Source organism: Salvelinus fontinalis, chromosome 21, assembly GCF_029448725.1.
Source record: "Salvelinus fontinalis isolate EN_2023a chromosome 21, ASM2944872v1, whole genome shotgun sequence".
Lineage (NCBI taxonomy): Eukaryota > Metazoa > Chordata > Actinopteri > Salmoniformes > Salmonidae > Salvelinus > Salvelinus fontinalis.
This window is the reverse complement of record NC_074685.1, coordinates 11,007,794-11,034,932: the sequence shown is the minus strand read 5'-3', so window position 1 is coordinate 11,034,932 and position 27,139 is coordinate 11,007,794. Positions and strand designations below refer to the sequence as shown.

At 41.9% G+C, this 27,139-nt stretch overlaps 3 protein-coding genes across 4 annotated transcripts in view; 2 read left to right on the top strand and 1 right to left on the bottom strand.

The window, feature by feature from the left end:
• The window catches only part of LOC129818156 (electrogenic sodium bicarbonate cotransporter 1-like), a 101,761-nt gene extending 89,580 nt beyond the window's left edge, over window positions 1–12,181 (bottom strand). For both annotated transcript variants that reach the window (XM_055873808.1, XM_055873809.1), the window contains exon 1: window positions 11,759–12,181. In XM_055873808.1, the coding sequence (XP_055729783.1) occupies window positions 11,759–11,778 (20 nt within the window). In that variant the 5' untranslated portion in view covers window positions 11,779–12,181. The remainder of the gene's footprint in view (window positions 1–11,758) is intronic.
• Window positions 12,182–13,893: 1,712 nt separating this feature from the next.
• LOC129818154 (uncharacterized) lies at window positions 13,894–16,678 on the top strand. The gene is made up of 8 exons (XM_055873806.1): window positions 13,894–14,879; window positions 14,967–15,143; window positions 15,234–15,295; window positions 15,378–15,464; window positions 15,552–15,593; window positions 15,662–15,835; window positions 15,913–15,948; window positions 16,047–16,678. The coding sequence occupies exons 1-7, from the start codon at window positions 14,699–14,701 to the stop codon at window positions 15,946–15,948; spliced, it is 759 nt and encodes a 252-aa protein (XP_055729781.1). The 5' UTR covers window positions 13,894–14,698; the 3' UTR covers window positions 16,047–16,678.
• A 136-nt stretch (window positions 16,679–16,814) lies between these two features.
• On the top strand, window positions 16,815–17,861 carry LOC129818155 (putative nuclease HARBI1). Its single transcript, XM_055873807.1, has 2 exons — window positions 16,815–16,994; window positions 17,089–17,861. The coding sequence occupies exons 1-2, from the start codon at window positions 16,883–16,885 to the stop codon at window positions 17,457–17,459; spliced, it is 483 nt and encodes a 160-aa protein (XP_055729782.1). The 5' UTR covers window positions 16,815–16,882; the 3' UTR covers window positions 17,460–17,861.
• Window positions 17,862–27,139: the final 9,278 nt, after the last annotated feature.

Here is a 27,139-nt window from a genome sequence, read left to right as displayed (position 1 = left end):
ACTACCTCAATAAGCCTGACTAACCGGTGTCTGTATATAGCCTTGCTACTCTTATTTTCAAATGTCTTTTTACTGTTTCATTTCTTTACTTACCCACACACACACCTTTTTTTCGCACTATTGGTAAGTAAGAATTTCACTAAGGTCTACACCTGTTGTATTCGGTGCACGTGACAAATAAACTTTGATTTGAAAGTCAGGTCTGTGTTCCCATGAAACAAGTCTACATAATTACACCCATCCTAATTAGCAATCCAGCGTGCACATACACACAATCCCACACAGTTGTGCATCGTCCTGACAGACAGACTAACACTAATTCTTTCCTTTATTTCAGACCTGTCAAACGGTTATTGTGCAATCACAATAGGAGAGGGCAGAGTATCCTGCTACTACAATGGAGAAGGACAACATAAAATCAGTTCAGTTTCTATTATTCACCCCATTTAGTCATTATTGCCCATCCTTTTCATCAGAAGGCACAGAACCTGACTTAATAGAACATAGTTCTAAGTTCTTGGATAGCAACTCTGCAGGTCTCAAGAAACACAATGCAACTCCATTGCATTGGTCAGATACTCTTTCACATTCCCATGACTGACCAAACACAGCATGATGTCTATGAGAGCGTGTGTGGCTGTGCTTATACCTGCCCAATGTCCCGGGCTGGAAATTAATTATTTGCAGGATTTCTTCAGAGCAGGATTTCTACACACTCGTTACACAATGTTACACCATTAAAGCATGTGCATGCATGCATGTCCTGCAGGTATTTAACAGTGTCCATGGTAATATGTTTCCTATTTGTGCATACTGATATATAGGCCTACTTGTGTATTTTGCCTAAAGCCATACGCCTGACAATGATAATACACCTTCCAGTCAGAACGGAGAGAACAAAACAGTGCCAAAAGCCTTCTGCAGGACAGGCAAGTTCCTGGTGTATAAGGAAGCTCAGAGCTCATGTTTAGTTCCCTGTCCAAGCGTTGGATCACTTTGTGAGGCTACATGGCCTACAGCTCTACCCTGATCCCTCAGCCAGCTGGTTCTTCCTGGAGCAGGGAGGCCTATAGGAACGTAGCCCATAGCTGACTTTAGTTTCAAGACCAGATGTTTAGACCCCATGGAGAGCCAGTCTCAGTCAGAACCAACAGCAAAGCACAAGGAGAGGAGCAAGGAGAAAGAGTAAAATATTAACCCGTAGGCTCAGGTTAACCGGAACACAAAGACAGTTTGCTCATTTTTCTACCCCCTTCTTATTTTTGTTCCCCTTCTTATTATCCCTCCATCTCTAGGAAAAATCTGCTGTTCTGCCCTTGAGCAAGGCAGTTAACCCCCAACAACAAGTGCTCCCCGAGCATCCATGACGTGGACGTCGATTAAGGCAGCCCCCCGCACCTCTCTGATTCAAAGGGGGTTGGGTTAAATGCAGAAGACACAGTTTGGTTGAATGCAGCCAGTTGTGCAACTGACTAGGTATCCCCCTTTCCCTTCCCTCCAGCTTTCAACACAGATCATTAACAGGATGAGGTCATAACTGTGACCATCATCCCTCCTTCTCACTGTCCTCAGATTTTTTTCAATAGAAAATGTACTTTAACTTATCAATAATAATCCAATTTAGTCCTGTAGACATGTTCAAATTCGTTTTTTTTTTGCAGATAAAGATGTAGTATTTAATATTAAACTTCAAATGTCCACCAGGAATATCCAGTTTGTTCCTTAATTCGAGTACCTTGGACAGCAAGGTAGGCTAGGGAATATTTACTTTCTCCTTTTACACTGCCCCACCCCGGGCCAGAATAAAGCTGCTACAGTTTGAGGGGGGTTGCCTCGTTACACAAACCACTAAATAAGCAACGACAGGAAGGATACAACTTGTTCCTGAGACAGATAGCACCAACTAGCATCTCATCTTCATTTCCCCAGCAGAGGAACAGCCTTATCACATTATCTGGCCTTGAGATATGATTGGGGCCAGAGCATAACCATAACATTAAAGCAAAGCCCCAACATCAAACACACAGGGGAGAGGAGTAGCCTGGGGGCCTGGCGTTGTGCCATCCTGCCAAGCGCTGCCAAATATTGGACTCTGACTTTCCTTTGGTTTTTCAGTCTTGAAAGAAAGAATGGAGGAAAGAATAGAGGAATGGTTGAGTTTTAACAGAGTTGAGTGTTGAGCAGCATCAAAGCAGCCTTGAGTTTCATTATGTTTCTTTGTGAAGTATAGTAGGGAGTGAAAATGAGGGGTTGTACTGTACTCCATCTTCATCTCCCACCATTCTCCTTGTCCTGTTTCTTCTTCAGTCTCTCCAGGACAGTATGTGCCTTCCTGGTAAGAACAGTTACAGAGCGTCATCTCTGTCACACAGAGAGCAGGCCATGGCTTCAGCCAGTCCCTCCAGGTTACTACATGCCTTCCAGGCAAACAGCTATAGAGAATAATCTTATAGTTGTCAGAGAGCCAGCTATTGCTTCAGTCAGTCATCCAGACAGTCAGTCAGTCATTCAACCAGTCAATCTCTCAAGAGTCCCTGAGGTGTCATTGGTGATGTGACGAAGTCAGCTCTTCCTCTGAGGCTCTGGGGCTCCGTTTAAGGACTTAGGGAAAAGTCTGTTCGGACAGCTGCAGGCGCAGAGGGAGTGTGAGAGAGCCTTGGAATGTACAGGGTCAGAGGTCATTCCTATTCACATTAACTAAAAAGATGAGGAAGATCTGATCTGGAGTCTCAGAAAGCCACATTTCAACATGTGTAAGTTAATCAAGCAATAATGGTCCAAGAGTGAATTAAGTTATAGTGGCTTACTTCCATCCTTTTATAAAAGCTTAAAAAGGATACACCCAGAGGAAGTTGCTGCCACTATTTCGACTTAATTTCCTGTCCTTGAGAGGAAATGCACGTTTAGGTTCCACCTACAAAGAATGACAAAGGCGTCTTGTACATTGTCACAAATTGGGTGTGGGAATTTCCATGTGGCGTTGTTAAACATCAACAACCTGCTGTCAGTGTAGCTAGCTAGCATGCTAACCTCATCAAGCTAAATGTTATCAGTTGTTGCATTTTACTACACCGTAATCAAAAAAATTGCCAGCTGGCTCTATGGCTGGTTCTGGAGTTGGATTTGTCATAAGTATTGATTTCGTGAAAACTTTGCCACAGATGGAAACCACTGGCCTCTGACTTCACCATTATTGTTATCTACAATGTTTTGGCATCTTTCATAAATTGCAGCTGCGAATCCACCATAGAAATAGTTAGGAATTATAGGATGAAGCACTGGTAATATGGATAACTATTGAAAGATACAGACTAGCTAAAAAATTAATTAAAATGATCCAATGGATTATGAAATGTTCCTGGTTTAAAAAAAAGTGGAGGTACAAAAACCCCTGCAACCCCTGAATATCATTTGTATGTCATATCATAGGAAGACACCACATTGACACGGATTTGCACAAAGTGGGCAGTTCGGATGTCACTTCAAGCCCAAATATATAATTCTTTGACTAAACTATGACTTACTGATTTAAAATCGTTGTGCAACGCCCATTTTATTTTTTTAAACCATTTTCAAATAAGACTGTAATGTAACAAAATGTGGGAAAAGGGGTCCGAATACATGCACTGTACATCAACTTTAAAAAAGGCACATTTAGCCTACATATCAATACATACACAAACTATCTAGGTCAAATAGGGGAGAAGCGTTGTGACGTGAGGTATTGCTTTATCCGTTTTTTTAAACCAGGTTTGCTGTTCATTTGAGCAATATGAGATGGAAGGGAGTTCCATGCAATAATGGCTTTATATAATACTGTACACTTTCTTGAATTTGTTCTGGATTTGGGGACTGTGAAAAGACCCCTGGTGGCATGTTTGATGGGGTTTGGTGTGTCAGAGCTGTGTGTAAGTTGACTATGCAAACAATTTGGAATTTAACACAATGTTTCTTATGAAAGAAGAAGTGATGCAGTCAGTCTCTCCTCAACTCTTAGCCAAGAGAAACTGGCATGCATAGTATTTATATCAGCCCTCTGATTACAATGAAAAGCTAGATGTCCCGCTCTGTTTTGGGCCAGCTGCAGCTTAACTAGGTCTTTCCTTGCAGCACTCGACCGGACTACAATCAAGATAAAACTAGAGCCTGCAGGACTTGCTTTTTGGAATGTGGTGTCAAAAAAGCAGAGCATCTCTTAATTATGGAAAGACCTCTCCCCATCTTTACAACCATTGAATCTATATGTTTTGACCATGACAGTTTACAATCTAAGGTAATGCCAAGTAATTTAGTCTCCTCAACTTGTTCAAAAGCCACACCATTCATTACCAGATTCAGCTGAGGTCTAGGACTTTGGGACTGATTTGTACCAAATATGATCCTCTAGACAGGTACAAAATCTTTAACGGATCCAATCATGTAGCATTTACTGTACATAGCCTTCAAGTAGCATTTAGTTTAGCATTCGCCATGATAGCCTTCTTCTTCTGCACGCAGAGGGTGTGAAGGGGTGAGGCAGGGAGGGGAGGCCGGTTCAAGTAACTGAGTGATAGGGCCTTCATTCTAGCCTTGCCACAAGAGGGGGAGGGGAGAGAAACGAGAGAGAGCGAGAAGAGTCATGTTGCAGCAGGCTCGATGCTGGGGATGGACGGGGTCATGGGACTAGAGCTCCTACCACACCAGGGGCCCCATATACCCCCAGGACAGGAGCCACATAATCAGCCTGTGATGAGGTTTCTAACAGGGTGGGCCTTATGGGGAACACTGCACAGGGATGGACGTACACACACCAAGGGGTGCAGGGCTAGATGTACAGTATACCCACACCAGTGGTGGGTGAGAGACGTGAAATGTTCAGCATTCCCACCTCGGGAAAAACAAGACCCTTTCCCCCTTTTTCAACATGAATGAAAAACATCCTCACAAGGACATATTTTTTGTAAAGCCGCCACATGGGTTGACTCTCACCTTGTCTGACACACACATTCTATACATTCACCTCTAAAATGACTGGCAACCACGATGAAGATACTGTATAAAATACTGTACAAAATAAATAATATAAATACTGAGCTATATCGAATGTGCAATTTGGGGGAAATTATTTTATACTAATATAATTGCTCAGAGAAAGAAATTTGTTTAACAAGTAATAAAAACATTCTCAGAAAGATAGGAATGGCAATAATGTTGACTCCCGTTGTGAGGTTAACAGCCCTGAGACTTTTCTAAAATGTTTAATGAGATTGGAGAACACATTGGGAGGGTCTTAGACCATTCCTCCATACATAATCTTTCCAGATCCTTGATATCCTTAGCCTGCACTTATGGACTGTCCTCTTCAATTTAAACCACAGGTTTTCAATGGGGTTCAAATCCGGAGACTACAGAGATGGCCATTGTAAACATTTTCTTTTGTGGTCAATTAACCATTTCTTTCTGGATATTGATGTGTGCTTGAGGTTAGTGTCTTGCTGAAAGATCCACTTGAGGCCAAGTTTCAGTCTCCTGGCAGAGGCAACCAGGTTTTTGGCTAAAATGTCCTAGTAGCACCAATGTTGTGCGTGGCCAAAGAGCTCTATTTCCATGTCATCTGACCATAGCGTCGGTTCCAATCCAAGGGATTAGCAAACCCCAAGCGTTTGCATTTGTTGATTGCACTAAATAAAGGCTTTTTCTGGCATCCCTTCCAAAGAGCCTATTGACATGGAGGTGATGTCTGATTGTACATGTGGGAAGTATGTGACCTGAAGATGCGACCAAGTTCCGGAATTCTCCAACTTTGGCCCTTGGATTTTTATTTTCCTCCTGAACCATCATCCTCACTGTGTATCCTTTTAAAATTGGATTAGCTCGCCTCCCGGGTGGCGCAGTGGTCTAGGGCACTGCATCGCAGTGCTAACTGCGCCACCAGAGTCTCTGGGTTCGCGCCCAGGCTCTGTCGCAGCCGGCCGCGACCGGGAGGTCCGTGGGGGCGACGCACAATTGGCATAGCGTCGTCCGGGGTAGGGAGGGTTTGGCCGGTAGGGATATCCTTGTCTCATCGCGCTCCAGCGACTTCTGTGGCGGGCTGGGCGCAGTGCGCGCCAACCAAGGGGGCCAGGTACACGGTGTTTCCTCCGACACATTGGTGCGGCTGGCTTCCGGGTTGGAGGCGCGCTGTGTTAAAGAAGCAGTACGGCTGGTTGGGTTGTGCTTCGGAGGACGCATGGCTTTCGACCTTCGTCTCTCCCGAGCCCGTACGGGAGTTGTAGCGATGAGACAAGGTAGTAATTACTAGCGATTGGATACCACGAAAATTGGGGAGAAAAATGGGGTAAAAAAAAAAAAAAAAAATTTGGATTAGCTAACACAATGTGCCATTGGAACACAGGAGTGATGGTTGCTGATAAATGGGCCTCTGTACACCTATGTAGATATTGCATTAAAAATCTGCCGTTTCCAGCTACAATAGTCATTTACAACATTAACAATGTCTACACTGTATTTCTGATCAATTTGATGTTATTTTAATGGACAAAAATGTTTGCTTTTCTTTCAAAAACAAGGACATTTCTAAGTCATCCCAAACTTTTGAACGGTAGTTTATTTGCAAAACTTGCGCACGCAACGCGGGCAGTCTGGTCAGCATGTTAGTCAAGGCCCACATCAGTGGCTCAGGGGGAAGAGCAGGTTGAGGACCTTGATTGCCTGTACCCTGACTTCCCTAGCTCTCTCACGTGGTTGCTTTGCAGTGTGCTTGGAAAAATATTTTTGGGAAACTTACAAACAGCTCTAAAGGATTGTACAAAGACTATCTTTCCTAGTGGCTGTGCACTTTTAAGGATGCACTATGCAGAAATCGCTCTGCCATTTGCTAAAATTCAAATAGGTCGCCTAAAAATTGTTAAAGACCCCAGCCACCCCAGTCATAGACTGTTCTCTCTACTACCGCATGGCAAGCGGTACCGGAGTGCCAAGTCTAGGACAAAAAGGCTTCTCAACAGTTTTTACCCCCAAGCCATAAGACTCCTGAACAGGTAATCAAATGGCTAGCCAAACTATTTGCATTGTGCCCCCCCAACCCCTCTTTTTACGCTGCTGCTACTCTCTGTTTATCATATATGCATAGTCACTTTAACTATACATTCATGTACATACTACCTCAATTGGGCCGGCCAACCAGTGCTCCCGCACATTGGCTAACCGGGCTATCTGCATTGTGTCCCGCCACCCACCACCCGCCAACCCCTCTTTTACACTACTGCTACTCTCTGTTCATCATATATGCATAGTCACTTTAACCATATCTACATACTACCTCAATCAGCCTGACTAATAGCCTGTCTTTTTACTGTTGTTTTATTTCTTTACTTACATATTGTTCACCTATACCCTTTTTTTTGCACTATTGGTTAGAGCCTGTAAGTAAGCATTTCACTGTAAGGTCTACTACACCGGTTGTATTCGGCACACGTGACAAATAAACTTAGATTTTATTTGAATTTCAGTTTGTGTGACAAAACAAGGAAGTATATTGTAGAGAATCATTGTGCCATCTAAACCGCTATAATATATATTTTCCATCACCAAAAATACCGAAACCGAAGACCAAAAACTAAATGTAAGAACGGGAAGCGTAGAAATAGTGCACATTGAAGCAGTAGATCTGTTCTAAGACTTGCTTTCAATGAGAATGGCAGATCTATAACTCACATTTATATGTCAATTTGGTCGGGTCGTCCAAAAGGTTTAAGTTTCAAGTCACTTTTGTAATTCCCTCAGATCCACAAAAAGTTCTACAGCTTCCTGACTGGCTGCATCACGGCTTGGTACGACAACTACAAGGCACCCGACCGCAAGGCGCTACAGGGGGTAGTGAGTACGGCCCAGTACATCACTGGAGCCGAGCTCTCCCTGTCATCCAGGAACGCTATACCAGGCGGTGTCAGAGGAAGGCCCAAAAAATGGTCAAAGACTCCAGCCACTAAAGCCATAGACTGTTCTCTCTGCTACCGCACGACAAGCGGTACCGGAACGCCAAGTCTGGAACTAACAGGACCCTGTATAGCTTCTACCCCCAAGACATAAGACTGCTAAACAATAGTGCTAAATGACTAGTCAAATGGAAACCCGGACTACCTGCATTGACCTTTTCTTGCACTAACTCTGTCGAAGCAACTATGCACACACACACACTCTCTGAACTCTACGCAAACACTCACACCAACACATAACATAGGCACACATGCATAATGATGCCACACAAACACTTTCACTCTCACCACATACACTGCTACGATTGTCTTATCTATCCTGTTGCCTAGTCACCCCTACCTACAGTGCCTTCAGAAAGTACTCACACCCCTTGAATTGTTGCGTTACAGCCTGAATTTAAAATGTATTAAAATTGAGATTGTGTCACTGCCTTACACACAATACCATAATGTCAAAGTGGAATTACGTTTTTAGATTTCTTTTATAAATGAAAATTTGAAATGTCTTGAGTCAATAAGCATTCAACCCCTTTGTCATAGCAAGCCTAAATAATTTCAGTTGTAAAAATGTGCTTAACAAGTCACATGGACTTATTCTGTGTGCAATAATAGTGTTTAGTTAATTATTCAAAAATCATGTTAATCGCTGTACCCCACACATACAGATAATTGTAAGGTCTCTCAATCAAGCAGTGAATTTCAAACACAGATTCAACCACAAAGACCAGGGAGGTTTCCAATGCCTCGCAAAGAAAAGCATCTATTGGTAGATGGGTCAACATTTTTAAAAAGCAGACGCTGAATATCCCTTGAGAGTGGTGAAGTTAACAATACATCCAGTCAAATGGAATAGAGCTGAGCACAGGCAAAATCCTTGACGAAAACCTGCTTCTGTCTGCTTTGAAATAGTCACTGGGAGACAAATTCACCTTTCAGCAAGACAATAACCTAAAACACAAGGCCAAATATACACTGGAGTTGCTAACCAAGACGACATTGAATGTTCCTGAGTGGCCTAGTTACAGTTTTGACTTAAATCAGCTTGAAAATCTATGGCAAGACTTGAAAATGGCTGTCTAGCAATGATAAACAACCAACTTGACAGAGCTTGAAGAATTTTTTTAATAATAATGTACAAATATTGTACAATCCAGGTGTGGAAAGCTCTTAGAGACTTACCCAGAAAGACTCACAGCTGTAGTCGCTGCCAAAGGTAATTCTAACATGTATTGACTCAGGGGTGTGAATACTTATGTTAATTAGATATTTCTGTATTTGATTTTCAATAAATTTGCAGAAATGTCTTGTTTTCACTTTGTTATTATGGGGTGTATATGGATGAGAGAAAAATATATATTTAATAAATGTTGAATTCAGGTTGTACCACAACAGAATGTGGAATAAGTTAAGGGGTATGAATACTTTCTGAATGCACTGTTCATGTACATAGCTTCCTCGTCTTCCTCAATGGACCTGGTTCCCCTGCACATCGGCTCAGTACTGGTACTCCCTCTACATAGCCATGTTTTTTTTTACTCGTTATTGTTATTCACTGTGTATTTATTCCTGTGTCTATTTCCATTATTTTTTATCTTTAAACTCTGCATTGTTGGAAAACGACCCGTTAGTAAGCATTTCACTGTTAGTCTACATCTGTTGTTTATGAAGCATATGACAAATACAATTTTATTTAGGTTACAAAATCTAGCCCGCATAGCACCTAATCAGACTGAAGCATCTGTCACTGGTTTCCTGTATCCGCTCTCTAAAGTAAAGACAACAGGAAACAACGCACTGATAAATCCAGACAGTAAGTAGATGAGGGCTCCCGAGTGGCGCAGCGGTCTAAGGCACTGCATCTCAGTGCTAGAGGCGTCACTACAGACCTTGGTTCGATTCCAGGCTGTATCACAACCGGACGTGATTGGGAGTCCCATAGGGCTGCGCACAGTCGGCGCCCAGCGTCGTCCGGGTTTGGCCGGGGTAGGCCGTCATTGTAAATAAGAATTTGTTGTTCTTAACTGACTTGCCTAGTTAAATAAAGGTTAAATTAAAAAAATAAAGATGATATCATGACAGAAAATAATAATTTCCCTGTCAAACATAATCCGATTAGTGGGTTAGTCACTGAGAAAACAAAATATAAATAATGAGGAATCATATTTTTTAGTAAAGGTTGTGCCAAAAGTATTTTACAATGTGGTTCCTTGTCAAACTATGAAGCAATAAACTATGAAGCAAAAAATGTACATTGAATGAGTATGGAAATGATTCACAAGGAGATCACAAATGGCAATATATCTCAAAGGTTCTCTCTGCTCTATTTTTCATTGCATGTGACCATATGATCTCTTTTCACCACCCAGTTTCTGCTTCAGACATATTTACCAGAATAAATCTACTGCATGAATAGATTTAATATAATGTACAAAAAAACGGAGTATAATGTCATCTGGAGGTTTAGATCTAAGGAGAAAGAGTGTGTAGTTTAGAAACCTATACAACCCATACAAAACTTTCCACCAGGGTGCATGTTCCTGAGAGGAAAGCATGTTGGTTGGCTATACCATAGATTATCTATTATATTAACAAGATAGTTGAGTGTCTGCTCTAACAACGGAAAGACATGTCCTTGAAGATGGAAGTAAGGCGGGAGGAGGCGAGATCAGGTGGGACCATTCTAGCCAATGAGAGGGCAGATATTCATGTGAACAACGGATAAAGTCTATATAAAGCCGTTTTTTTCCAAAGTTGCCGAAATGCCATGTTCTTCCACATATCAGTGCATTCATAACATAAACATTACGAAACTTCTACTCGATCAAATAAGCCTCACGTAGCAAATTAGCAATTACATTTTTTGTTTTACAAATTCACTCATTGACCTCCATACAAGTTCATGTCCAAAAGCGGAAGTCGTGTCACATGCCTCTTTCTATTTCCCCTGAAAACCGGAACATCCGGTTGTTGGGGACTCAGCAGAGGCTAGGGCGGAGTAAACGCTCTCTCTCCCTTTGCCTCTTCGGCTATACTTTCAAGAGAGGCCACACAGACCGAAGGAGAGTTACCAATATGCTGAAGTTGAGTTACCACGTTTTGTGGTGTTGTCAATATTCAGACATGTATGTATTCATAAATTACTTCACCCTGACGAGCGATAGCACTTGGCTCTAGTGTCTTATTTAGACACGTACAATCTAATTGATTGTGACAGGCTCTCGGAAAAGAAGATTATCGTGCACTCATGCCTCAGCCTTGGAGAAGCGGTGGTAACAGACAGCTTATCCAGACCTCATTTGTGTATAAGATCTGTTAGCTACTGAGAATTAAGCAATGTGGGGTGCTAAATAGTTAACGCGACTAATTTGCTTTACCACAAAGCACCTTCCTTGAAATGTTGTAATTGATTATTTCATAGTTCCCCCCTGCTTTTAAGGTTTCTCAAAAGGTAAACAATGCCATGCCCGATTCAATGCAATGCCATAAAGATTTTCCATGATGGAACACTTTGGCGACAAAATGGCTTTGCGTAATTACGCGTAGATTCCAGTATAATGGCAGTGGTTAGCGTGTGTTGAAATATGAACTCTATCCAAGTAGCTAGTATTAGGAACATCTGCTAACGTTACTCAGCAGTAACGTGATAGGCTATTAAATTACCTCACTTCAGACCGGGACAATATTTGAAGCGCAACAGACACCACCAAAACCACTACATAGGCTAGTGGAAAATAAAGGTTAACTTTAGGAAATGGACACTAAAAAAACGGCTTCATACTCACTTGTTTTTATCGGTGCTCATTCGGCCGGAGTTTTGTCCAGCTTTTCCTCGGGGATGACTCCAGAAGACTGAAGCCGATGTCCCAATCGCCTTGCTCAATGAAAGCAAGAGAGTTGTTCAGATTTGTTTCAAAACAATGCGTACAAACTGTTTTACACGAAACAATTTAGCAACGTTGGTCTCACTCCATTGGGCAACTCTCTCCTGCCTTTGAGAAGAATTAATAATCTCTTAAAGAAAAGTTATTCAAATGTGTATACAGCTATCTGTCAGGAATCACTGATATTTAATCGGTTCGACAACACTTTTAGATTAATGTATACCGCGATAGCTTTTATCACACCATTCTAAGTAAATCTTCGAAGTTTCGCGATCGTTTTCGTATTTGTCTGCGCGTGTCTGAAGAAGCTCTGAGTGCGGCGTGTCTTTTTCCATTTTTTAAAGTTCCATCCCTCTTTCAACGTCACGCCACAAGTGGGAGGTAGAGGTCAAAAAGTTAGAGATATGGGCTCTGCTGGATTTCTAGTTATCACACATCTTTCCAAATATGAATTTCTCAGCAGCACGGTGTACAAAGAAAAAAAAGTAAAGGTGAAACTGATGTGTAGGCCTATGTTTATTTTCTAAACAAATTAATTATAGGTCAACATTCCAAGGACTATTGATAAGGGATAATTATAAAATGTGAAATCACCCCCATTTTTTTTGTTGTTGTTCATAAATATAGGCTAAGGATTAATATATGTAATTAATAAATGTATCCACTACTATGAATTAGAAATTGCTATTTATTTTTTTACTTTTTGGATTATGTGTGTATTGTTATTGTATCAGTGGAGGCTGGTGGGAGGAGCTGGTTTCCATATGTGTGATACGGTTCCAGACATTACATTGAGACTGTCCTCCTATAGCTCCACTGCTTGATGTTTTTTTAACCTTTGTTTAACTAGGCAAGTCATTTTCAATGACGGCCTAGGAACAGTGGACGGGGACGGGGGATGTCGCCCTCACATTCTGAAATTACATTTTTGTCCCCCCCAGTCTTATCATTGGAATGTGATACTCATTGGATGTGATACTGCCTTGTTCAGGGGCAGAACGACAGATCTTTTTTACCTTGTCAGATCGGGGATTATATTTTGCAACCTTTCGGTTACTAGTCCAACGCTCTAACCACTGGCTACCTGCCGCCCCATATTACTACACTGTTAGAGCTAGAAACATAAGCATTTCGCGGCACCTGCGATGACATCTGCAAATCTGTGTACGGAAACAAAAAAACTGTAACTGCACTAAACTACTACCTACACTCAAAGATCATCTATATTTCTTGGCCATGATAGGTCTATCATACAGGTACACATTTACACCTGACAGACTCTTTTATTGTGTAGATTCACCGTCTGTCTGATTATCAACTCATTTCTAAGTAAATTGGTAATAACAGATTGGTTTGCAAATTAACACTGCCCGCGGCACCTTGCTCAGCCTATAAAACTCAAAGACCCTCCAGACCAGGTAGTTAGTATAGCTCCATCTTCTGGGCATATGCTATGAACTTCAGGGAGGCTTTGCAGGGACCAACTGGGAATGTTTCCTCAAGGATCACACAAAACGTCCCTATGGTCCTTCATAATGGTAGCCTATTTTTTTGCCGTTCATAAAACATCCCAAATGACTACCAATGAAGAAATACATGTTTTTTTCCCCCTTTCTCGTTCATATTGAAAAACACACAAGGCATGCAAGTGAAACCAAGCTATACAAACTCATTATAGTACCCATGCAGGTCAATACATTTAAAAGGCTTTCAAAAATAATATATACAAATTATCAGGGGCACAACTTTGGTTTTAGAAGTGGGGGGGGGACATATTTATTATGATTTATTTTTTATCCAGTCAGATAAACACTTCCAACAGCCTACCGGACCGCTCGGGGGCATCCGCATGGTCCTAAAGCACACCCTAGCCCCGTTTTGTATCACATTCCAATGATAAGACTGGGGGGGACAAAAATGTAATTTCAGAATGTGAGGGCGACATCCCCCGTCCACAGTGAAATTGCGCCCCTGAAAATCATTGACATCATTAATCACAAAACAGCATCAAATACAGTGTCACTTTGTTTGACAGGTTCCACATCTCCTCACTGGCTCCCCTCCAGGGCAAACTGTGACGGCGATCTGCTAATGTTTACAAGGTACTGAGAAACTCGTTGACCTTGATGAAAAGCAGACAACAAGCTGTTAGCACATCATGAATAATGATATTAATGTGAGTGTAATTAGTGCTTCAGGTCAGTGCAAGTGTTTGATGTGGATACAATGTGGAGCAATGCTTGGATGTGCGAAAAGATGACAGTACTGCAACTGGGGCCTGTTGCACAAAAGTAGAATTAAGACATCCGGGATGAATGACTCAGCTGAGCTCAATGAAGCCAAAACATGTGCGTCCAGGCTTAATTGGTTGCACAAAGACCAAGCCAGGATGAGCAGACACGGATTCATTAAGCCAGGTGAAACCAATCCTGGATAGGTGCGCGCTCACGGCTCACTCAAATAGACCCCGCCACAGATCACAGATTAACTGATTTACCATGGCAACTAGAGCCGCGTACTTTTCCCCGTCGGAAGCACAAATCCTCATGGAGGCATACGAGGAGGTAAAAGATATAATTAAGAAGAAAGGCAACACCGCCACAGTGATAAAGCAAAGAGAAAAAGCGTGGCAAAGTATTGCAGACCGCCTGAATGCGTAAGTAGTGCACAATTACACAGTCACCGCTCCGCTGAAACATCACAATTACAATTCAAATATTTAATTCACATCTCCAAAAATGCAGTTGTACTGTAATTATGAAACGGTTAAATTTTTAATTGAAATGCACTGCAGATATGAGTGAAATTGTGTAAAGTAACTCCATCACACTGTATAAAGCTATGATAAATTTTTTGATATTTTTACTGAAAACAAGACAAAAATACCAAGTAATTTTTTGCAGTGTGACTCCATTAAATGTGTGTGTGTGTGTGTGTGTGTGTGTGTGTAGATTAAACATGAACGGGCCAAAACGGACATGGCAGCAGGTCAAAATCAAATACAAGAACATTCTGCAGAATGGTATGGTCCCTGACTAATATTTAACAAAGCACAAGCATATATTGTACCCAGAAGGTGCCTGCTCACACATTGTCTGTACTGTTTTAGCAGTGAAAAAGAATACCCACAGACAAGGCACGGGTGGTGGGTCACCAAAGGCTGACCTTACCCCAGCAGAGGACATGGCCTTGGAGCTAAATAAAGGCAGGCCCGTCTTAGAGGGGATCCCTGGGGGGAAAGAGACGAGCATAGGTTCCTCCCAAGATGCCACCCGCTTCATTCAAGGTATGTCCTTCCATCTCTACATGGGATACAACCACATTCATATTGAATCAATTTGGACTGTCTGACTTTGATTTACCTATTGCCTTGCAGTGTCTGGCAGCACTGTGTTCCTGTTAGAGCCACCAGCACAAGCACCAGACGATGCTGATCCAGTGAGTACTCCATCAAAGGCATACTGTAGGCCTGGCATGTCTTGTCTACTAGCTTCAATATGAATCCGATTAAATGTGATAGGGTGAAGGCCCCAGTGCAGCAGCAACAGCACATGATGGAGACGATGATGAGGAGGAGACCATCTCTCTGGATTCCAGAAGGCATGAGGTATCATGTTAAGACTGTGAAAGTACTATTTACTCTACAATGGTGAGGAGTCCTCATCAAAATCAAAAAATCTAATTTCTTTTACAGGACCCAGATGCTATACAGTGGGAAAACCAGCCTGGCAACATAGTGCGTATTAATAAAATGACACCACATCCTGCCAAATTCCAGCTGCGCTAATTGTATTGTGTTCACAGAGCTCACAAGCTATCAGAAAGTTGTATGGCAACCACCTCCGGCACCAAATAGAACTGGCAGACATAGACATTCAGTACAAGAAGAAAAAGATGGAAAATCTTGCACTGGAGTCCGAAATAAAAAAGAGGACAATTAGGAAACTGGACCTTGAAATAAAAAAACTTGAGAGGGAGGTGAGATATGCCTTCAATGTACACTGTATGCTAACTGTAACACATGTATTAATCATTATTTTTCTTTCCTCCCCCAGCTCCAAGAAGATGACACAGCTCAAAATAAAAATTAGGTATATTCTCGTAAAGTCAAGTGAGCCATGACATATGACCTCTTATTGTGAGCACACAGGACGGTGGCATCTTTCTAAGGTTTTTTTTATTTTCCCAGCAATCAGTACAACCAAGTCATCGTTATAAGGCATCGCCCTCTTTTGCCCACCCCCCCAGCACCAGGTGTGGCCACTAGCCTATATGAAGGCCCAAAATTGTGTGTTCCTTTCTGCTCTGACAATGGCATGCCCATTCGTGCGAGATGTGGTGGATGAAGAAGCACTTGTGCTGAGGAGAGCCTTCAGGCGAGAAAGGGTCTTCAGGGACCGGTTGGACCCACTGGCCTTCCCTGATGACCATCTATATGAAAGATACAGGTTTTCTGCAGATGGCATCAGGTATCTATGCAGACTACTGGGTCCCAGGATTAAGCACCGCACTGCACGGAGCCATGCACTGAGTGTGGAGCAAATGGTTTGTGTGGCCTTGCGCTTTTTTGCTAGTGGAGCCTTCCTGTACTCAGTGGGGGATGCAGAACAGCTGAACAAGGCCACAATTTGCCGCACAATAAGGAGTGTGTGTCTGGCTATCAAAGCATTAGCAGATGTCTTCATCTCCTTCCCTGGCCACAGAAGACTCTGTGACATCAAAGAGGAGTTCTATAGGATTGCAGGTAAGAGGATCTACAAATTACAGGACAACTGTTAACACATAGTAGGATACTCATTACTTTGTGTGACAGGTTTCCCCAATGTCATTGGTGCAGTGGACTGCACACACATAAGGATAAAAGCCCCCTCAGGTGCCCATGAGGCCGATTTTGTGAATAGGAAATCCTTTCACAGCATTAATGTTCAGGTGAACATAACTTTTTGATATTGTCCATTGACGAACACTCTGCATTGCCAGTGATGTGCATTGATTGGTGTAATATTCCTCATCTTATGATTTCAGATGGTCTGCAATGCTGACTGTGTGATCAGCAATGTTGTGGCAAAATGGCCTGGCTCAGTCCATGACTCCAGAATCTTTCGGGCCTCTGAAATCTATCAGTGCCTATCACAAAGTAAGCCACACAACCCCTATTTATAACCATCATGGCTGTGTCAAGAATATCACTGTGTTTATGAGGTAGTAATGATGAGATTTTGTGTTGACAGGTGAATTCTCTGGTGTGTTGCTGGGAGACAGGGGGTATGGCTGCCAGCCTTTTCTCCTGACACCTTTCACAGACCCCCAGGAAGCACAGCAGGCCTACAACCATGCCCATGCCAGGACCAAGGCCAGAGTTGAAATGACCTTTGGCCTCCTGAAGGCACGCTTTCACTGCCTTCACAAATTAAGGGTCAGCCCTGTTAGGGCATGTGATATTACTGTGGCTTGTGCTGTCCTCCACAATGTGGCCTGCCTGAGGAAGGAGAGGGCCCCCAGAGTGCCACCAGCCATGGACTGGGACAATCCGGCAATCTTCCCTGATGACGACAGTGGTCGGCTGCTGAGGGACCAATATGTGTTGAATTATTTTAGTTAGTATGTGTGCTTTCAATTTTGGTTAAATATGTCCTGCGGTGGCAGAGGAATTTGGTTTTTTTTGGGTTTGTTTTTTTACGAATTTGGCCTCTTATGATGTTTGTGCGGTATACTGTGTGTAATACAAGGCTGCAGGGAGGCTACTGCATCCATTAATTTGTCTGTTCAGTTGATGTGTATGGATTTGTCCTGCATTTATTTTAGTGTGCAGACATGCAGGGTGTGTTATATACAGACCTTTGAATGTGTATGTATCATTTTGTATAATATGCTTGGATTCTGTGCTTTCCATCTTGTAGAGTCACTGTGACTTCAGTTTCGAAAGGAGCTGACGGTTTACCTGCTTTGTTTTGTCCTTATTCAATAAAGGAACATAATGTTACACATTGTGTTTTTATATTCATATGGAATGTGTATTTGTTTATATGACAGAGTACTAGGGCCACACTGAAGAAAAAGGATAAAGTCATACATTTATGAGGCTGGTTCTTTCTGCAGAAAAGCTACATATTGTTTTGATACTTATGACAATGTGATACTTAATATTCTGGCACATCAGCATGTCTTTGTTTATGAAACCATACTGAAGTACAATTTCACGAAATGCCCCACATCTGTCATTTTAACTGTCCTCCTTTAAAACATCTGGTTACAATATTATTACTTGTGTTTTTTTCCCCTCTGTGGCCCTAATATTCTATCATTTTATATATAGCCTTATAGTCTATGGGAAACTGTAAATTATCTAATGATAGCAACATCATCTAAAAATTATTATCCAAAATCATTGAAATTAATGATCACAAACGTTTAAATAATGACAGTGGGTCTAGTTATATGTGATAACAATGTATAGTGAGCAGTGAAATAACTATTGGTTTCCATTTGTGGTGACTGCTGACTGACATTAGGGATGAGATTAAATAGATCCTGGAATTTAGCCTGGTCTGGAGCAGGCTAGCTCCACAGAATAAATCTCCATGGTAATTTATACCATAACATATCCTCCTGCCCCCTATCCATCTTTAGTGCAACCGGATTACGGATCAATTGAGCCAGGATCACCAAGATATCCTGGCTTAATCCCTTATCCTAGTTTTGTGCAACAGGCCCCTGGACAGGAAGTGCAAGAATAATTCACATCAATAACCACATTTCCATCCAGTTTTTATTTGAGTAAATAACGGATGTGAAATGGCTAGCTAGTCGGTGGTGCGCGCTAATAGCGTTTCAATCGGTTACGTCACTCGCTTTGAGACCTTGAATTGAAGTAGTGGTCCCCCCGTTTGTGAAGCGATGGGTAACGATGCTTCGTGGGTGTCAGTTGTTGATGTGTGCAGTGGGTCCCTAGTTCGCGCGAGGGGACGGACTAAAGTTATACTGTTACATAAAGTCATACTTTTTTTTTTTTTTATTGTCCATGGTGGAATCTTTTTGTGTCTGTAAAATTAATTATGTGCGAAATGGCAGTGAAAACGCAGATATTGATATAATAACCATCATATGGAAGTAAATTTAATGTCACGTGATGATATGGTGTGTGGTCCTCCTACTACGACTCCGTAAACCATGCAGTTTATTAGGATACAGATTAAATGATGATGAACTTCACAGGGTGGTGAAAGTGCACGGTGATGAACTTGATGCTGCTTTACAATAAGTATCTAGGGTCTTATTCTGGTGAAATGATGATCGATGCTTGACTGCCGTTTGACAAATACAAATATTCTCGCTCTTTATCCATAATAATCTAATCATGTAGACTAGCCTACTGTACCAGCACAGCCTACCTGCACTGTGTCTGTGAGCTGTTGGCTAGAACGCACGTGCCAAGATCAGAATAGGCACATTTTCTATTTAACTGAGCAGTTTTTGTGACAAAACTATCCGTTGAATTAATGTTTGATTTTTATTCGATACATGAAAATTTAAGCAAAAAATTACATTTTGTGTGCACTATGTCATCACTTACCCATTTTCATCCGCAGCAAGTCCATTTGTCTCTTGGGCTCAAACTAGACATACAAATGCTTCTGTTGACTGGGTCTCCTTCAGAGTGCTATGAAACAAATTTGCAGGATTGACCATGAAATCCAAATCCGATTTCTATCTAAATGCAGTCACAGAGCACCTAAACAACCCTACCAAGTTCTGGAAGCTAATCAAATCAGTGTCAGGTTCTAATGTATACTCTGGCCTTCCTGACCATGTATTAATGATGGATTCTAGAGAAGTGAAGGATAAAGCTGATATTGTAGGGGTTTTAACAAGCACTTCATATCTGCTGGCTCAATTTTTGATAATGGTGGGACCCAGGCCTCTAATGTAAGCTATGTTACAGTAAACTAAGATATAGGCCCTCATGTGAACCATTGTAACTTTGAGCCTGTTTCTTATACTGAGGTCTATAAAGCACTAAATGCAATACACACTAAAACGTCTGCAGGTCCAGACAACCTGGATCCCTACCTCTTAAAGATAACAGCTGGTACTAGTACTGAACCTGTGGCTCACATTTTCAACTTGAGTCTCTTGACCAATTCCATACCCAGCATTTGGAAATCAGCTTATGTCCTCCCACTGCTAAAGGGTGGAGATCCCTCAGATGCTAATAACTATCGTCCTATCTCCAAACTCCCTATCCTAGCCAAAGTCTATGAATCCCTAGTGAACTCACAGTTAAAAAACATGTTAATTGAGAAGAACATACTGAGAGGGGTTCAGTCTGGCTTTAGATTGGGACACAGCACCACAACTGCAACTATGGCAGTGGAAAATTACATCTTAAATGCACTTGATAAAAAGCAGCATTGTGCTGCTCTGTTTGTTGATTTATCAAAGGCATTTGATTCAGTTGACCATGAATTGTTGCTAGCTAGATTCAAAAACATTGGTCTCAGTGAAGGGGCATTAAATTGGTTTAGGAACAATCTTTCTGACAGAACACAATGTGTATATTCTGACAATCACAAGTCTAGTGTTCTTGAGATTAATAGAGGTGTGCCTCAGGGTTCCATTTTAGCTCCTGTGTTCTCAATTTGTATTAATGATTTGGGAAATGAGATGCAACCAACAAAGTTACATCTATATGCATATGATACAGTCATATATTAATGTGCTCCTTCTCTGGTTCTGTAATGAACACGGTGGGAGACAGAGAGCTGGTTTCAAGCGCAGGGCGCAGCAGGTGTTTAATTGTAAAGGACAACAGGAGGAGGCAGGTAGCTGGGTCCAGGGGCAGGCAGAAGGTCATACACAGGGGGTCCAAAAAGTCAACAGTACAGGCAGAGAAAGGATAGTAACGTCGTCCGGGAGATCAGGCAATAGGTTGATAACAGGAAATCCAATAGGCTAAAGTACAGTACAAACAGATCTACGTGTTTGAGAGTGTGAGTTGGAAGCAGGCATTACAGGTTCAGGCTGTTGAAGAGCTCCAGACTGCTTTTCAGTCACTGCATGCCTTCCTTTATTGTCTACAACTGGTCTTGAATGTACAAAAAATGTATTATCTTTACCAGAGCTCGTACTCAGCCAGAGGTTAGCATTTTCACATCTGGTGGCTTATCCATTGAAAAAGTGTCATCCTACAAATACCTAGGTATATGGTTGGATGACAAGTTGTCCTTTAAAGTTCATATTGATAATCTTGTGAGGAAGCTTAAATTGAAATTGGGTTTTTATTTTCGTAATAAGGCTTGCTTCCCGCTTATGGCTAGAAAGGAGCTAGTTCAGGCCCCTTTTCGCGCTGTAATTGATTATGGTGACTTGTTGTTTATGCATGCAGCCTCCTGTCTTACAGAGACTGGACTCTGTTAATCATGCCTCCTTGAGCTTTAATACAAATGCCAAGTCACTCACCCACCATTGCACCTTGTACCAAATGTTTGGTTGGACCTCACTTTATACGCGCATAAAGGCACATTTGTATGTGTTCATCTACAAAGCCATTTTGGGTAAACTCACTCTTTACCTCTGTAGTCTGGTCTCCTTCACCACCAGCAGTTACCATACCCGGTCTGCTAGGTGGTTGCTACTTAATGTCCCCAGGACATTTACAGTATTAGGCAAGACTGCCTTCTCATCTTGTGCAACAGAGGCATGGAATAGTTAACAATCCATGCTTCATCTAGATATCCTCTGAATGAATTTACATTTTTGATGGGAGACTGTTACAGAGGAGTGTAAATGCTTATTGAGGCTGGATCATGTTGTTGAATTGTATTGTATTGTTGTATATTTTAGTTCTGTAATGTATTGATTGTTCCTGCCTTCTTGGCCATCTCTCCCTAGATAAACACTCTTGGTCTCAATGGGCTTTTCCTGGTTAAATAAATCAAATCAAATTTGATATAATTCTACACCAAAATGTAAAATATTTCTGATTGAATGTAATAATCTTGTTAAGACATCCATAGTTAATAACTAAAAGAATGACATGTTCTTCAGTCATTATAATGCGATTTTTTCTGAGTGAATACAATTGCCCTTTTTTCTTTCTTTTTAGTACGTATGTATTTAAATTCTCTTCTTGTTTTTACCTGTGTGGTTTGTTTTGCGTTAGACATGTTTGATGTGGTGATGTAAATTGTTGATTGCTGGTCATTTGTATAAAAAAAGAATACAAAAAAAGCAAGTACACTTTGAGGAAAAAAAACACGAGTTGAAGAATTCACATATTTTCTTTATGCGGATTCTAGAATATTTGCATGAAAATCTGTCTCCAATTGAATGGAAACCCAGTTAGTGTGTGTGTGTGTGTGTGTCTAACTAATGGCTTTTTGTGATATCAACCATAGCATTGGTGTTTACTCTCAACATGAAACAGTAACATAAGCAGCTCTTCGGGACTAATTTCCATAAGTGAAACCTATTTATGTAGCCGTCTTTTGCTGTGTTCACGTACTACTCGGTACTAGGAAATTCAGAAATGTACGACTTGCTAACTGGTTGTAGTTATAAACGTGCCATGTTCAACCAGTTAGCAAGTCGGAAATTTCAGTTTCCTAGTACCGACTAGCACATGAACGCGTTTCCTAGTACCGACTAGCACATGAACGCGGCATTTACCAACATCCCTGTACTAATAAGGAAGACTAACGTTGAAACGTGTCACCTGTTCAGTGGCAACCCGTCATTCAGGGCAAGTTGGGCAGAGCCCCACCTGTTTTGAGTCCCACCTGTTTTGCAAAGCTAAAAACATTCAATCCCCTTGGGTGCTGCCATAGATTCATTGTTTTTCTTGGAAAACCCTTCTCATCCCTCTACCAATAACTTGACTGTAGTCAGTGATAACAGGATGTTTTTCACTACTACCCTCCAAACAGCTTTCTTAACAGAAATACCAGCTAAATATAGTCACATCTATGTACTTAGAGATGCGGGCTCCGATGGATATGTAGGTACTACACATAGTACCAATAGTTCATTTGTCAGCAGCACAGCACAGTAAAAAAACAAAAAAACTCATGGTGAAACTGATGTGTAGGCCTCTCTGATTACTTTATAAACTAATTATTATAGGTCAACATTCCAAGGCCTATAATAACTAATTATAAAATATTTAATAAATGTCCAATAAATAGGCCCTACCACACAATTATTGTATTTTTTAGATAAAGAATGACTGACAAATGTGATTAATAAAATATGTAATCCACTACTTTGAGTTAGAAACATAACTTTGCTATGCAGCACCTTATAAAGGGTTGGAGCGGCCACACACTTTTGGCAAACCAAGAACTCCACCAAATGTAACTGCACTAAACTGCACTCAAAGCTCATCTACAGGTAACAGACAAAATAAAGGAAATACTTGAGTAAATGTGGGACACAAAGTATATTGAAAGCAGGGCTTCCACGCAGGTGTGGTTCCTGATTTAATTAAGCAATTAATACATCCCTCATGCTTAAGGTCATGTAAACACATGCCCAGTTGACCATTATTTTGGCTACCATGGTGTAACGTCCTTTTTTTTTTTTTTTTTATTTAACCTTTATTTAACCAGAGTTCTTATGTGTTTTGCTTGTTTAGTGTTGGTCATCACGTGAGCTGGGTGGGAATTCTATGTTGTGTGTCTAGTTTGTCTGTTTCTGTGTCCAGCCTAATATGGTTCTCAATCAGAGGCAGCTGTCAGTCGTTGTCCCTGATTGAGAATCATATATAGGAGGCTTGTTTTGTGTTGGGATTTGGTGGGTGATTGTTTCCTGTCTCTGTGTTTGTGTTCTGCACCAGATAGGTCTGTCTCGGTTTTCACATTTATTGTTTTGTTGTTTGTAGTGTTCACATATTCTTTATTAAATTATGTTGAACACTAGCCGCGCTGCGTTTTGGTCCTCTCCTTCATCCCAGGAAGAAAACCGTTACACATGGTTAGAAAAAGAGATCTCAGTGACTTTGAAAGAGGGGTCTCAAAGGAGCATAGGGGGTTTAAAGGGTTGTGAGTCTCAGTCACCAGATCTCAACCCAATTGAACACTTATGGGAGATTCTGGAGCAGCACCTGAGACAGCGTTTTCCACCACCATCAACAAAACACCAAATTATAGAATTTCTTGTGGTAGAATGGTGTTGCATCTGTCCAATACAGTTCCAGACACTTGTAGAATCTATGCCAAGACAGATTGTGATGGCCCAACACCCTATTAAGACACTATATGTTGGTGTTTCCTTTATGTTGGCAGTTACCTGTACAGTCGTGGCCAAAAGTTTTGAGAATGACACAAATATTAATTTTTACAAAGTCTGCTGCCTCAGTTTATATGATGTCAATTTGCATATACTCCAGAATGTTATGAAGAGTGATCAGATGAATTGCAAAGTCCCTCTTTACCATGCAAATTAACTGAATCCCCAAAAAACATTTCCACTGCATTTCAGCCCTGCCACAAAAGGACCAGCTGACATCATGCCAGTGATTCTCTCATTAACACAGGTGTGAGTGTTGACGAGGACAAGGCTGGAGATCACTCTGTCATGCTGATTGAGTTCGAATAACAGACTGGAAGATTCAAAAGGAGGGTGGTGCTTGGAATCATTGTTCTTCCTCTGTCAACCATGGTTACCTGCAAGGAAACAAGTGCCGTTATCATTGCTGTGCACAAAAAGGGCTTCACAGGCAAGGATATTGCTGCCAGTAAGATTGCACCTAAATCAACCATTTATCGGATCATCAAGAACTTCAAGGAGAGCGGTTTAATTGTTGTGAAGAAGGCATCAGGCCGCCCAAGAAAGTCCAGCAAGCGCCAGGACCGTCTCCTAAAGTTGATTCAGCTGCTGGTTCGGGGCACCACCAGTACAGAGCTTGCTCAGGAATGGCAGCAGGCAGGTGTGAGTGCATCTGCACGCACAGTGAGGCGAAGACTTTTGGAGGATGGCCTGGTGTCAAGAAGGACAGCAAAGAAGCCACTTCTCTCCAGGAAAAACATCAGGGACAGACTGATATTCTGCAATAGGTACAGGGATTGGACTGCTGAGGACTGAGGTAAAGTCATTTTCTCTGATGAATCCCCTTTCCGATTGTTTGGGGCATCCGGAAAAAAGCTTGTCCGGAGAGACAAGGTGAGCGCTACCATTAGTCCTGTGTCATGCCAACAGTAAAGCATCCTGAGACCATTCATGTGTGGGGTTGCTTCTCAGCCAAGGGAGTGGGCTCACTCACAATTTTGCCTAAGAACACAGCCATGAATAAAGAATGGTACCAACACATCCTCCGAGAGCAACTTCTCCCAACCATCCAGGAACAGTTTGGTGACAAACAATGCCTTTTCCAGCATGACGGAGCACCTTGCCATAAGGCAAAGGGGATAACAAAGTGGCTCGGGGAACAAAACGTCGATATTTTGGGTCCATGGCCAGGAAACTCCCCAGACCTTAATCCCATTGAGAACTTGTGGTCAATCCTCAAGAGGCGGGTGGACAAACAAAAACCCACAAATTCTGACAAACTCCAAGCATTGATTATAAAAGAATGGGCTGCCATCAGTCAGGATGTGGCCCAGAAGTTAATTGACAGCATGCCAGGGCGGATTGCAGAGGTCTTGAAAAAGAAGGGTCAACAATGCAAATATTGACTCTTTGCATCAACTTCATGTAATTGTCAATAAAAGCCTTTGACACTTATGAAATGCTTGTAATTATACTTCAGTATTCCATAGTAACATCTGACAAAAATATCTAAACACACTGAAGCAGCAAACTTTGTGAAAATTAATATGTGTGTCATTCTCAAAATGTTTGGCCACGACTGTATATTTCATGCACATGAAAGGTTTATCTTACAGGTACACATTTTCACCTGTAACAACCTATGTTATTGTGCAGATAACAGGCAGTTTGCTGCGAGGGCCCGCTTGATCAAGGCTCTTCACCGACTTCACCGACTGTTATGAACTAATTTTTCAAGTAAGTGGGTAATAACAGATTGGTTTTCAACTTAACACTGCCTGGCACCTTGCTCAGCCTATAGAGCTCACACTGGCCCTCCAGACCAGGTAGTGAGTATAGCTCTCACAGCACTTCAGGTAGGTTTGCAGGGACCTAGGGCCACAGGGAAGTTTTGTTTCCACTAGAATCACACAAAACGTCCTTAGGTTCCCTCATTCTGATAGGCCTAATTTATTTTAGGCGTTCATAAAACAGCCCAAATGATTACCAATGAAGAAATACATATTCATGCTTTTTTACACTTCTCAATCATATTCACAGCAAATTTGTAATTGTTAAAACCTCAGTGTTAAGGTAAAAAGTATGGTTTGTCAAGTCCTTCGACATAGCAGTCATTCTGAATGCAGGTTGTGGGTGATAAATATTCAAATTATTCGATTTCCTCCCTCTGGCTGGATTCCAATAGATATTACTATTCGCTTCACATACCATCATATTGTGATTTTGTCACACCCTGATCTGTTTCACCTGTCTTTGTGCTTGTGTCCATCCACTCCAGGTGTCTCCCATCTTCTCCATTATCCACAGTGTATTTATACCTGTGTTCTCTGTTTGTCTCTTGCCAGTTCGTTTTGTTTCATCAAGCCTACCAGCATTTTTCCGTGCTCCTGTCTTTCTCTAATTCCTGTTTTCCTGGTTTTGACCATTCTGCCTGCCCTGAGCCTGCCTGCCATTCTGTACCTTGTCACACCAACCTGGATTACTGACCTCTGCCTGCCCTGAGCCTGCCTGTCGTTCTGTACCTTTCGGACTCTGCTCTGTATTACTGACCTCTGCCGGCCCTTGACCTGCCGTTTGCCTGCCCCCCTGCTTTTGTAATAAACTTGTGTTACTTCAAAACTGTCTGCATCTGGGTCTTCTCCTGAGCCCTGACATATTTGCAGGTCGGATGTGGCCCATGAGCCAAGATTTTCAGACCACAATGTTGAGGATAACTAGGCCATAATAACTAATGGCCTTATCAAATGTATAATACATGTAGGAGAACTCTTGGCCACGGGTAGTGTGTGAACGCATCCAATCCCAGTGGCGTGCTGTCCTGTGCCCAAAGAGAGAACCAGAGGCCGCAATGTGCATTCTCTTGTGTATCAAAAAGATCCACCTCGGCTCTCCCGAAAGTTCCCATAGCTGGTGTACAATGTCGGGTTATAGGCGCTACTCGTCGTCTCGAGGGTCGAGGGCCTCCTCTGGACATGAGGTCCACCCCCACATTGAGGTGGCCCGGAATGTGGCGTACCA